Consider the following 13,407-nt stretch of genomic DNA (forward strand, 5'->3'; position numbering starts at 1 on the left):
TTCTACACTCTCACAAGTCCTGGTGTGATATTTCAATGTTTTTCTCATTTTTTATACTTCATTCATTTAACAGATTATTAGTTGAGTACCTACTATATGCTGGACACTTTTCTCAGAATTGAAAGTAGGGCAATGAATGCAATGTAAAGATGCCTGCTTTCAGGATGCTTCTATTCTAGTAAGTGGAGCCAGAAAATACACACATACATACATATGAGCTTACACAGATGTATATGTGTAAGTTCAGACAGTGTTAAGTACTATGAAGAAAATAAAACTGGGTGATGATAATAAAGAGTAATCAGGGGCACTTTAGCTGTTACGGTGTCTCAGTTCTGTAAGAACTGTAAAATGAAGGCTTTGGAACCAGATGGTTTCTGCAATAATTTAAAATTTCTTATGTCATTTATTAAATGCCCCCCACAGAACTTAGCTCACATAATAAATTACACTGATTGTCTATTAAGTAAATGAATAAATGGAAGGAGAGAAGTTAATTTTTTTCATTCCAGATACATTCACTGTAGCATTTCTTTCCTAGACCTGAAATGAAAAGATACCATGTTTCCCCAAAAATAAGACCTAGCCAGACCATCAGCTCTAATGCATCTTTTGGAGCAAAAATTAATATAAGACCGGGTCTTATATTAAAATAATATTAATATAATACTGGGTCTTACATTAATTTTTGCTCCAAAAGACACATTAGAGCTGACGGTCAGGGTAGGTCTTACTTTCGGGAAAACACGGTAAATGATGCACTGTGACTCTTGGGAATCACAAAAATGCACAAAACCTGAATATGGTTTTAGCTTATTTCCTGAGAACTGCCTTGCTGGTCCGTCTTGCTTTTGCGCTAGAGAAATCTGGCAAGTAAGAGAATATCCAGCTTTACTTATTAGGTTAGACTTTTTGCCTTTATTGATAAAATGAGTTAAAAATATATCTCAAAATAGAAATAGGGCTGGAAGCGATTAGAGGCAGGATAAGACAGTCTGTTTTTCATATATACTTGCTTTATGTGAATCTAGGACAAAATTCAGTGTAATGATATTTCTAGTAGTTACTTTCAATGAGATTTTAAAGCCAACTTGTCTTTGTTGGATGTCTGCTGTGCCTGGCTCTTTATATCGCTTAAACCTTCAGTTAACTGTTATATCCAGGTATTAGAATGGTTAGATATAATTTAAGAGTTTTAGTTCATTTTTTTCTTTAGTAAATCATGTGAGGCATAATTTAATACTTCATTATTTAGGATCTTACAATATCTTGAGGTAAAAGAATGCCAATTTGACTGAAGGTATAAATGTACAGAGTGGCATTGATTGCACTAAATATTACCAAGACCACTCCCTGGTAGTTGAGTTTGGAGGGAAAAATCCAGATTTTTGTTTGTTTGTTTACCTCTCCTTCTCTCCCTGTCTCCTTCACTCCCTCACTTCCTCTTCTTCTTCCTCCCTGCCTCCCTTCCTGCCTTCTTTCTCCCTGCCTTCTTTCTCCTTACCCCCATCCTTCTCTCCCTTTCTCTTTCCCTCTCTTTCTCCCTTCCCTCCTCCCTTTTCTATCAAAGAAGTAAAGTGAAGAACTAAGTTCTTGTTAGTTGAATTTTGATTCATTAAACATTATCATATGGGGAGCAGTTAGAAGCTTGAGGGATGGGTGCCATAAATGTACTTTATTCTCACAAGAGAACTTGAAAGCTAGAGCTCCCAAGTTTCTTGCTTGTTGTTCATATCATGCTTTTGCTAAGCTGTACAGTGATGTGCACTAATTAATCTGTTATCTTACATATGTAATATGTAATCTCACATTTTTTTTATGTATTTCCTTAACCTGAATAACTTCTATTTTGCTACTTGCAGGACAGTTTTTTGTGTTTTAATGTTTAAATTTTTGATACCTTTGTGCCTCCTGGGTGTCACTAAGAGTCCAAGCCCTTGATGTGTAGCATTATAGACGGCTTAGCAGTGAAAGAGAAGCCCAAGTAAGAGAGACTGTCTGACACAACTGGACAGTTCCCCTCCCCCAGTACCTAGGGAAGCATTACAAGAGCTATGTGCCTGAAAGTGTAGAAATAATTGTCCTCAAGCTGGGTGTGTGTGTGTGTGTGTGTGTGTGTGTCCCCACTCATAGGTTTTTTTGAGCAAACAAAATCTCACTTCAAGATTTCACTCATCACTGTTTCTTTTCTTTTTTCTTGGTATTTGATTGACAAGTATTTCCTCCCATTTCTGAACTGTTTGGCCTTCTAAAGAGTAGCTGTTATTTGGAACAACCTAAGTATATCTTCGCAACAATGAAAATGTGTCCAAACATCTAGGCAGCAGGAGACCTGAGATCACTACTGAAATTGTATATTTTTAAAGCTGCTTTAGCTGTTTTTCCTCCCACCAAATTAAAAACATGTGGAAATATTTCTGCATTTCTTCCTCATTGGCAGGTGTAATGCCTCAGGCATGTGAGGCCTGGTTCAAACTTTGGTCTTCCACCAGCACCTCTGGGCTTCTACATGAGGCTAGTCTCATTAACTCTTAACTTGCCATTTTCACTTATAAAAAGCCACACAGCTGGCTGAATCCCGTTAGCACTAAGTCAGAGGTTATATTTGGTTCTCTAGCTTCAGAGTATTGGGTCTTCAAATTCTTAGAGAACTATTCCCATGTCAAATGTTCTTTTTGTACAGATTTTTTTAGTTTTTAAGATTACAAACTTAAGCAGTTATTCAGAAAGTAAAAGAAAAATGTACAATTTATTGCCTTTAACAATTTCTTTTCACCTTAAATGATGACATACGTTTTTGGTCTTTTAGAGAATATGATTTTGCTTAAGGTTTTGAAAATTATTAAAGGTTTGGAATTCTGCCAGATTTGATGCATATTATTCATCTTAATAAATCGCTTGGGTTTGAAAGAAAGTACTGGACCAAATTTTTTAAAAGAAGTATTTAGGATAATGTAATTTTATTTCAGCTGCTCTCTTAACATATTTTTTTTTCCTGTTTAAGAAACTTCCTGTGTTTCTTTCCTGGAATATAGGTATTTCCATGTGGAATCAACTAAAAATGTAAAAAAGTGGTATATACCCATAAAGTCATAAGTTTAAAATTAAGATGATGTAAACACTAAGGAGAGCTAACTCACTGTCATCTTTTTCTCTGATGTTTTTTCTCTTCCTACAGCAACATTGTTAGTACCAAAAAAGGTATTTTCTGTCCTTACTTGTTTTTAATCTCTTAAGCTTATCTATCCTTTGAACAAGCAAAGGACAATGGATTTTGTATCTAGATGCATTTAATTTATCTAGATGTATTTAATTTATATCTAGATGTATTTAATTGAGCATTTTCTGGCTCCTTGTTTTTCTTGACTTCCAAGCATTTGACTTCTGTTCACCATTTCATCTTAAAAACTTCTCTCCTTCTTAATTGGTGTTTATGATTATGCTCTTGGTTTATCCTCTTAACTTTTTTTGAGCTCAAGTCATAGATCTCTAGATGCCTACTAGGTACCATATTTTGCTGTGTATAATGCCCACATGCCACTTTTTTTTTTTTTTTTGCTGTGTATAATGCAATCAGTGCCACTTTTTTGCCCAAATTTATGAAGGAAAAATAAGGATGTGCATTATACATGGGTAGTAGTAATTCTGTATCTGTATTAATGTTTTTAATTATTTTATTTATGCTTATGAGTTAAAAGTGTAACTTTAGAAATCAATAATGGTATCTATATGCAAAATAATACCTTGGAATACGAAATCGGTTTTGTTGAACTTATGATGAACTTGCAGAGCAGAAGAGTTCTTAGCCTTCTATGTAAATATCATAAATTTGTTACCGATACATAAAATTTCTTGTACCTTTTATCTGTTCTTGTGTTTTGTAATTATTTGTTACATAAAATTTCTTGTACTATGCATAATATGTTAAAAAATAAATGCTAACATTCCTTTATAGTACAAAAAACAAGTACCTAAATGTAAATAAAAATTTGAATTAAAAAAATAAAAAGAAAAACTTTTTTCCCTGAAAGTATGGGCCGAAAACGTGGGTGCGCATTATACAGGGGAGCACATTATTCATGGCAAACTACAGTAATTCTACTTTGCTCACTCATTAGCACATTTTATAATGTATATTCCCTTTCTTTCATTGCGGCATCCTTGTTTGACTTCTTTTTTCCCTCCTTTATTTATACAGTCTTGAAAGCTTAGAATAAATTTCTTGGGTCTCTTTTTCTCTCCCTTGCCGTTTCTATCCTTTTAAAATGACTGAAAAATTTCACTTGTATGAAAGTGATTTTAACAGTGTTTCAAGCCAGCCTGAAGGAAATGTGAACAATCTGGAACAAACAAAAATATCAAAAAAAGATAAGACATTTGAATAATAAAAATGTTTTAAAGGAAATTCTGTCTTTAATCCAGAAAGGGAAAAATGTTAACAGGCTTCAGACCAGTTCTTAACAATAGTAGGACTCTTGTTTGGCAAAGATTAGTTACTCCTTATCTATCTGCCCTTAGAAAGAGTTAGAGAGATCTCATACACCCAGACATCATGAAGATTAAATGTGCAGAGGATGCCTCGCTTTCTTGGCCACATACATACTTTCTCAAGTGGCCCTGTCTTCCTGTTGTAGCTTCAGAGAGAGAAGCTGAGGTGAAGATGTAAGCTACATATATAGACTGAAATGAAGCTGCTGAAAGGGCCTATCCAAATGTGAACAGTATTTCTAAATGGCTTCCTTATTACGCTTGTGATCAGGGGGAAAAAATTTCCTTTTGAACATTGATTTTTTTTTTTTTTCCTTGCTCAGTGAGTATGTCCTATTAGATTAGATATTTATGGTACCACCACAGATGCATATGACAGAGCCAATTTTGTGCCCGTCGACAAGTTGACACTACCTTTTTTCACCTGGACCATTTCCACTAGCTTTCCTATTAAACATTCTACTTCCCTTCTTTCCTTCTTTTTTTTTTTTTTTTAGACATTTTATTTTTAGTTTTTTAAGGAGGGCGCAGCTCACAGTGGCCCATGCAGGGATCGAACCGGGCAGCTTTTGTGTTATCACCATCCTGCTCTAACCAACCGAGCTAACCGTCCACCCCTCTGCTTCCCTTCTTGTTCCCTTCCAAAATATTCTCCACATAACTTGATCTGTTAAAAACAAATTTGGCGAATGTTACTTCTCTACCTAATCCTCTTCAGTGGTGTTTCATTGCACTTAAGCTACAACACTTGAATGTGGCTTATAAGGCCCTCATAATGTAGCCTGCCTCTTCATTCTCATCTTGTAACCTCTTTCTTATTTGGGGCTAAGTCAGCTGTAATAGCCTTCGTGAAATTTCTACTTTTTTTTTTTTTTTTTTTAACCTCAAGGACCTCGCACATGCCACTTCTTTCTGGAGTATTCTTTCCTCTACTTTTATTACACTAACTCTTCTTCCTTTGATTTTCAGATTATAATTTACTTTCCCAGAGAGGCCTTTCCCAAGCTCCATATCTAAAGATACACACACACACCATTATTTCTTTTCATACATTTACTTTGTGTTAGTATATGTTTGTGTTTTTATTTGTTTAATGTCTGTCTATCCTATCCAACTCTAAGCTCTTTGAGTCAGGGATCACATCTGTTTGTTTCACCATTGTATACCCATCTTCTGGAACAGTGCCTAAAAAGTTATAGGCACTGTTGAATGAATGATTGATGCTTGAGGTTTCGGATATTATATTAACTGGCTTACCATTTCCTAACAGTTAAAGACCTTTTTATAGTTTATTTAATAAAACTATGTTTTTACAACGGTGTTTTAAATGTCTTTAATTAATGAGAATTTTAAGTAGCTTCTAGAATTAGCCATATTTTTTTAGTGGAGTTAAGACCTAATTTAATGGACATACCCCACTTTTTAAGCCATCTGAAGTAAATTCTGTTGTTTGACAAGTGAGAAATTTTAAAAAATCTTTTAAATTACAAAAGCAATTTGCTTTTTACAGAAAATGGAAGTAACACAAAAGTATAGATCTTACCTCATGGTTTCCCTGATCTTGTTCCCCAAAGATAACTACCCTTATCAATTTTGTGTAGAATGTATCAAATAAAAAGTAAGATGTTAATAGACATGTAGATTTCTAACATGAAATAATGCTGTAGTTATCATCCCTCTGTTTAAATTTTCTCATTTTGTGTGTTTTGTACAATAGGTCCCTAAAATATAAATACAAGATTAAAGAGTGTACATATTTTGAATTTTGATAGGTACTTCCAAATTGCCTCCTCAAAGGGTTATAGAAATTAATTTTTAAATAACATATTTGTGTATTTTATGATTAGAAAAGTAATGTAATGTTCATTATAGCCAACTTGACAAATACAGAACAACCCACACACATACAAATCACTTATTCCATCCCATGGTGACTTCCTTCTCGTCTTTTTTCTATGCACATAAAGAAAGTTGTTTTCCAAGATTGGAATCATACTGTACAAAGTGCTTTGCAATTTGCTGTTTTTAAGTAATATTATATTATTATTTTCCCATGTCATTTTAAAATTTATATTATTTAACTATCTAGTTATATTACAATTTTACAAATTCTACATTTTTGAACATCTAGGCTGTTTCTAATACTTGCTCTTACAAATAGTACTGGTGTGCATATCTTCGTACTTACATATATATTTTTATACCTCAGTGCTTTTTCAGTATACATTTTTATATGTGTATTTGCTGGGTCAGAGTCTGAAAATTTAAGACTTTTCATACATTTTGCCAAATTGCTCTCCAGAAAAATTCCAAATTACATCTTACTAGCAATTTCAGAGTGCCCATTTTTCTGTATTCTGATAGGTTTTTTAAAAAAAGAACAACCAAAAAATTAAGAAATTAAGTTTTAAAAGTAATAAAATAAGAAATGGGAAATATGGTGTGGAGTAGAAAATGACTGTTAAGACATAGGGTCATGTACTGCCTAAGTTGTATTCTTACTTCTTACATTATCCAGTTAATAATAAACATCCTTTATTCTCTTTGCTATTTAGTTTTCTTTCTTTTTGTGTGAGTCATTATTAGTTGGTTTGCCATTTTGTTCTTCGCCTAGATACCAAATGAGAGGGTTGATCCTGTTTCAGAAAAACCAAGAGAAGATCTAGTACTGAAAGAGGAAACCCCGGTGAGTTGCTTTATTGAGTACTGTCTAATCAAATAATGTCATAAAAAGGTGAAAGCACAGTGATTAGGTTACAACACATTTAACACATATTATTACAGTTCCATACTTCTTTATTTCAGAAGTTATACTGAAATAAATCTTAGAGCTGGTTTAGGAGGTAGATATTTTCAATGAATTATTTTCCTGTTCAAAACTTGAACCACTTTTTAATAGTTATGTGAATTCTCAAGGTACCTTATCAATAATTTGGCAGCAGAAACCATCAATTCTATTTTTAGTATTTGGATTGGGGCTTTTTAACTATTTTCCTCCTGTCCTCTACCCTTTTGCTAGTTTTGACTAGCAAGTATCAGAGAAAATTATAACTGAAGATAAAGTTTACATGGGTAGCATGTTTAATATACTTTGTACATATTTTCTTTTAAATTTCTCTGCTGATGACCTTTATGACCTTTTCCTATAGGTTCAGCCAATATTATCTTCTGTTCCAACAATGGAAGTGTCTGCTGGTGTTAAGTTCCATGTTGGCGATCTTGTTTGGTCTAAGGTGGGAACCTATCCTTGGTGGCCTTGTATGGTTTCAAGCGATCCCCAACTCGAGGTTCATACCAAAATTAACACAAGAGGTAAGAGAAGGTATATGTAGATACTAAGTTAAAGGTTGGAAACAAAAAAGTGAAATCTTAAATGTTGTGTATGGACACAAGAATACATACGTGATGTATAATCTAACACCAAAATATGCATATCTATATCAGTTTTTAATAACCAGTGAAATAATTGGGATCATCTTAACTGACGGAGTCTCTTCAATTGATACAGTCCTTGTTTTCCCCTTAAACACCTTGCATTTGTTTCATAATTTCTTTCATACTTCTTTTTTAAAAAGACCTTAATCTGACTGACCTCTCATATGAATTTAAAAAAAAAGGAGATGGGTAAACAATAAGACGTATTGTATGAGCTTAATAGGCATTTGGGCCAAGTTTTTTTGAACATCTTAATTTCAGCATTGACTCCTATGGGGAGCAAGTTTTTTTAGCCAGACAAGTGCTTTTCTTCCTGATAAATTTTGCAGGATGCTTGTTTTCCTCCTCCACTCCATTTTTAAATCTGTACATTTACTAGGACGTTCTTATAAATTCAGTATGACATAGAAGTACAGCTTGAATCTAGCTGTATAGCATAGATCTTACCTTAGAAATGTTAGTATTATAAATATTAAGAAAAGGTGTGTTCTAACTTTTTTCTGCTCTTTTTCCTGGGTTTGACCAAAATATGTAGATTAGATTCTGAGGTTCTGGCATTTAGAATGGACTTGCCTATTAGCCAGAGGAAGGTTTGAATTTGGAATTTATTTCTGGATATTTGCTTTGCAACTCGCCCTTGTTACATGTTGAGTCCCTTAGTGTCTGTGACAACTTTGCACCTATTTCTTTTTTTCTCACTTTAAACTTTCTATCTTGGTCCCTGTTCACTGTTTATAAGAAGAAAACGTGTCCCTGAGTCTGGCCAGGTAGATGTGTGACAGGATCAGCCATATCTATAACTCTTGTGCTGCATAGCTAGGAATCTGCCCTGGTGTAGAAGACAGTCGTCTTGTCGTTACAACCTGCTGATGAAAGGTTGGGGTAATTGGAAGCAGCAGTGGGGCAGAAGTGAAAGAAAAGTCTTAGAATGTTTGCTTTTGAGCAAGGCACTGTATTAAGCAATTCTCTTACATATTTTCTTATACAGTCCTCATAGCAGCAACACTATGAAGTAGGTACTATTATGTTTTGGGTAAGAAAATAGAGTCTCAAAGAAATCTTTTTTTCTTATTTTAAGGAGGGCACAGCTCACAGTGGCCCATGTGGGGATCGAACCAGCAACCTTGGTGTTACTAGCATCATGCTCTAACCAACTGAGCTAACGGGCCATCCCCAAGAAATCTTATTCCATAACCTCTACTCTTAAACACTACTATATATTAAAGGAAAAGTAATTAAATTCACCTAGTCATAATTTGTGTAGGTTTGAGGGAGGCAGTTCTAGTTCTTTCCTTTATATAATAAGAGTGTTGGACGAGTATCTCTGAAGTACCTTGCAGGTTTAATAATCTATGATTCTATGAATGGGAGAAAAAAGGGTCAAGGATTTCCCAAGAGGTCTAAGCCTTCTTAAATAAGACAACTCATGTCTATATCTGTGCCTCCAGAGCACCCTAAGTTATCATATCAGGTGAGAATTGTCACTCTTCAGTTCTCTTCCCTTAGAAAAGCATCCTTTTGAGATGATACAAAGAGTTTCGTATTTAATTCTTTTATGAAAACCTGCTAATTTCAGCGTTTTAAAAAATGGAATACAAATGAAAGCACATTTATGCCTCATCTGTATTTCAAAGGAAATATTTAAATTTAGTATTATGAATTAATCTAATCTGGTCTGGTATCCCTTAGTCTCCTACTTTAGTGTAGGAAAAACTGATTTTGTCTGTATTACTGAGGTAACACAAAATCTGAGAATTTACGTTTTAAAAAAATGTACATTCTGATTATTTTTTAAAATTTCTTTTTCTGCAGTAGTGTTTAAAATAATAGTTTTCTTGAGATATGATTTATATACCATAAAATTCACCCCTTTAAAGTGTGCAATTCAGTGATTTTTGAGTACATTTACAGTGTTGTGTGGCCATCACTACAATCTAATTCTAGAACATTTTCATCAACCCAAAAAAGAAATTTAATATCTGTTAGTAGTCACTCCTCATTCTTCCCTTTCTCCCCAGCTCTAAGCAGCCACTAACTACTTTCTGTCTCTATAAATTTGTCTTTTCTGGACATGATAAATGTAATCTTTTCTGAAAGATAAATGTAATCCTACAGCATATGGCCTTTTGTGTCTGGTTTCTTTCGCTTAGCATAACCTCTTAGAGGTTCATCTGTGTTGCAGCATGTATCAGTAACTTCATCTCTTTTTATTGCCAAATAATATTCCATTGTCTGACTGTGGTGTGGTTTTAAATGAAGTAGTTTTCTAACAGTTTTTCTGAAAACCAAAAAACATAGCATAAAACTTAATTTTGTTGATTATGTTCCACACGATGCCTGTGAAGTAGTTTGTGTTGCTTATTTAAACTACTTTAAAATTTATCTTGATTATATATAGTAATCATGGATTTCCATATTGTTGTTAGTAAGATTCTTAGCTTTGGAAAATGTATTTAACAGTTTTCACACATAAAGATATTTGAAAGAGCATGTTGAAAGATGTTTGGATCACGTGTCTATTTTAAATTGTATCTCATTGTTTAGGTCTCATTTTAAATTTAAAAGTTAAAATTGAAATGCTTTTTCTGTTTATAACAATACAAAAATATGTATGGTCAGAAGCGAAAGGTGCCCGTAGTTTCTTCCTCCAGATATGTAAGTACTATTAAGAATTTGAGAGTAATTCCTTTTCTTTATACATAGTGTGGTTAATAGATATGAAAGTAAAGATTTTTACTGAGAGTTTTAAGTGATATCACATACCTACTGTAACCTTTAGTCCTAATTTTTTTTTCATTTCGTGGTTTTTTTGTTTGTTTTTTTGTTTTTAAGATTTTATTGGGGAAGGGGAACAGGACTTTATTGGGGAGCAGTGTTTACTTCCAGGACTTTTTTCCAAGTCAAGTTGTTGTCCTTTCAATCTTAGTTGTGGAGGGTGCCGTTCAGCTTCAAGTTGTTGTCGTTTCAGTCTTATTTGTGGCGGGCGCAGCTCAGCTCCAGGTCCAGTTGCCGTTGCTAGTTGCAGGGGGGTGCAGCCCACCATCCCTTGTGGGACTCGAGGAATTGAACTGGCAACCTTGTGATTGAGAGCCTACTGGCCCATGTGGGAATCAAACCGGCAGCCTTCGGAGTTAGGAGCATGGAGCTCCAACCGCCCGGAGCCACCGGGCCGGCCCCCTAATATATTTTTTTTAGTTTAAAACTGGAAGGTTTTACCTTTTTATTATTTTTGTTATATAAAAACATTTCCTCAGCATTTTTCTATTGGAAATACAGCCTATTATTCAAAGATAGATGTGCTTATTTCTCAATCTTTCAGGTCTTTAGGGTTTTCCTCTTATTTTAGGGTTTCCCAGCCAGCAGGAAACAAAGTGCTAACAAAAAGGCAAGTTGTTTGATTTGTTTTGTCTGTAGCAAATGATTTTAATGGTGGAAGAAGTTGAAAATAAAGATGAAAGTGAGATTACGTTATCTTTTAGTTTTAGTTTTTGTGTTTTTAACTATCAAGTCCTTTGGGATTATCTGTTTACTTCTGAATAAGTAACTCTTGATAGTTGGAAAAGGGAAGAGTATTTTAATAGCCTTTTCAGATAATTGTGGATCTATTTTTTGTTTTTACACCAAAACTTAAGAAGTGGTGGCTTCATTGTATTCTGGAATCTGAAATTATATCAACAAACTTTTTATGCTTTGTTACATTAAAATCCATTGGTTCTGTTTTGCACTTTCAGTGCATCTTTTACCTTTCATGATTGTTTTTAACATCATACATTGGGCACTTAAAAAATATTGGTTTACCAAGTCATGCATATCTTTCCAAATGTTGACCCATTTCTTTATAGATAATTTTTTAAATCACATTAGTTAATACCACTTATTTCATCAGAAAATTCTTTGGTTATTGGGAAGTTAGAAAGCTAATAGGGTCAACCACAAGTTTTTTAAATTCTAACATTTTTGCTTGAAAGATCAAATTTTATTATTGACAACAAATATTGTCAGTTGTTTCTCTTAAAGTGACAAACTTGCTTTATTCGTTTTTGAGGACATAATCTACCATATGCTCAGGTTCAAATAATCAGTTTTTTTGTCAGTCATCCTTTGAAGTGAAAAGGGTGTTCCATAAAAAAGTGTCCAGTTCACTTTGCAGCAATTCAGGCAGTCACACAAGTACTTTTTCCTTAAGATAACCATCATACTTCTACATGAGAAAGTCCTGTATGCATAATTCCCATTTTGTTGCACAGAATATTAAAAAGACGTCTATTCCAGGGTTGAGGTTTAGTAAAATTAATTGTTTTTACTGCTTCATCAAGAACACTAAGTAAAATTGGTTTTTTCTTTTTGTTTTGTTTTTTTTTTAACTGCTAGTGTATGGCTGTGAAGAATACAGCCCTAGTTTGGTGTCACTCATTGCTTTTATTTATGCCAAGATGCCAGCATTCTATCCACCATTGCTCTTGCAATATTAAATGCAAATGTCAACATAGTGAAAAAGACAAATAACATCTTAGTATTATTATGAAGACAGTTTTGATCTCATAGGATCCCTGAAAGAGTCTCAGTGGCCTCTCCTCCACGCCCCCCCTGTTTACGCCCCCGTCTGTACACCACACTTTATGCAGCTAGAAAAGCGATGTGATGAGCACTTGGCTTTTAAAAGTCCAAGAAAATATTGTAAAAAGGTTTGAGGCATATAAAAATAAGTGTGTAACCAAGGTAACAAGTCTGATAATCAGCAGAATTTCTGATTTTCTTTCTCTTAAAATTTGCTGAACTAATTTTAATCATTTGGGGTGATTTTTTTTACTATAACTATTAGTTGTGTAATTGATAGGTGTTGGATTATATCTTTGGACAATCCGAAATGTACAAATTCTAATAGGAGTAATACTAGGGAATCTGGCTTAGGTTTATGTTTTTGGCAAAGTATATGTGGATGTTTATGTTCTGAAATGGTTAATAAGGATTTTTACTTTCAGGTGCCCGAGAATATCACGTCCAGTTTTTCAGCAACCAGCCAGAGAGAGCATGGGTTCATGAAAAGCGGGTCCGAGAGTATAAAGGTCATAAACAGTATGAAGAATTACTCGCTGAGGCAACCAAACAAGCCAGTAATCACTCTGAGAAACAAAAGGTAACTGACAGTATGTTCACATTATTAATCAAATATGATTTTTAAAGGACTTCATAATTTAGTAGAATTCAGACTTTATATTTGAATTCAGACCATTGTTAGAATGATTTATTATTTTAACTCTTTTGAGTCTAATGTTAATTTATTGTAAGTGTATCAACAAGTTTTATATGTCATAAACAACATAATACTATTAAAAACTGTCTGCTTAATACAATGTTGGATTCTGTTTTGAATTGAATTAATGTACGTTAAGTCTAGTAGATGCTAGTGAAACGTAGATTTTTCCCCCCGGTTTCAGTGTTCTTTCCATAATTCCCCTTTACTTTTATTTAGCAAAATTTTTT

General features: G+C 33.8%; 1 protein-coding gene and 1 non-coding gene across 10 annotated transcripts in view; one reads left to right on the forward strand and one right to left on the reverse strand.

Moving 5' to 3' along the window:
• The window catches only part of NSD3 (nuclear receptor binding SET domain protein 3), a 101,407-nt gene that overhangs the window by 32,237 nt on the left and 55,763 nt on the right, over window positions 1–13,407 (forward strand). For all 9 annotated transcript variants that reach the window (XM_033104177.1, XM_033104181.1, XM_033104183.1 and 6 more), the window contains 3 exons: window positions 7,103–7,174; window positions 7,638–7,800; window positions 12,906–13,060. In XM_033104177.1, coding sequence (XP_032960068.1) covers window positions 7,103–7,174; window positions 7,638–7,800; window positions 12,906–13,060 — 390 coding nt within the window. The remainder of the gene's footprint in view (window positions 1–7,102; window positions 7,175–7,637; window positions 7,801–12,905; window positions 13,061–13,407) is intronic.
• Window positions 9,019–9,092, reverse strand: TRNAT-AGU (transfer RNA threonine (anticodon AGU)). Its single transcript has one exon. It is a non-coding gene; the product is annotated as a tRNA-Thr (tRNA).

Source organism: Rhinolophus ferrumequinum, chromosome 4 (assembly GCF_004115265.2).
Source record: "Rhinolophus ferrumequinum isolate MPI-CBG mRhiFer1 chromosome 4, mRhiFer1_v1.p, whole genome shotgun sequence".
In the NCBI taxonomy this organism is placed as follows: Eukaryota; Metazoa; Chordata; class Mammalia; order Chiroptera; family Rhinolophidae; genus Rhinolophus; species Rhinolophus ferrumequinum.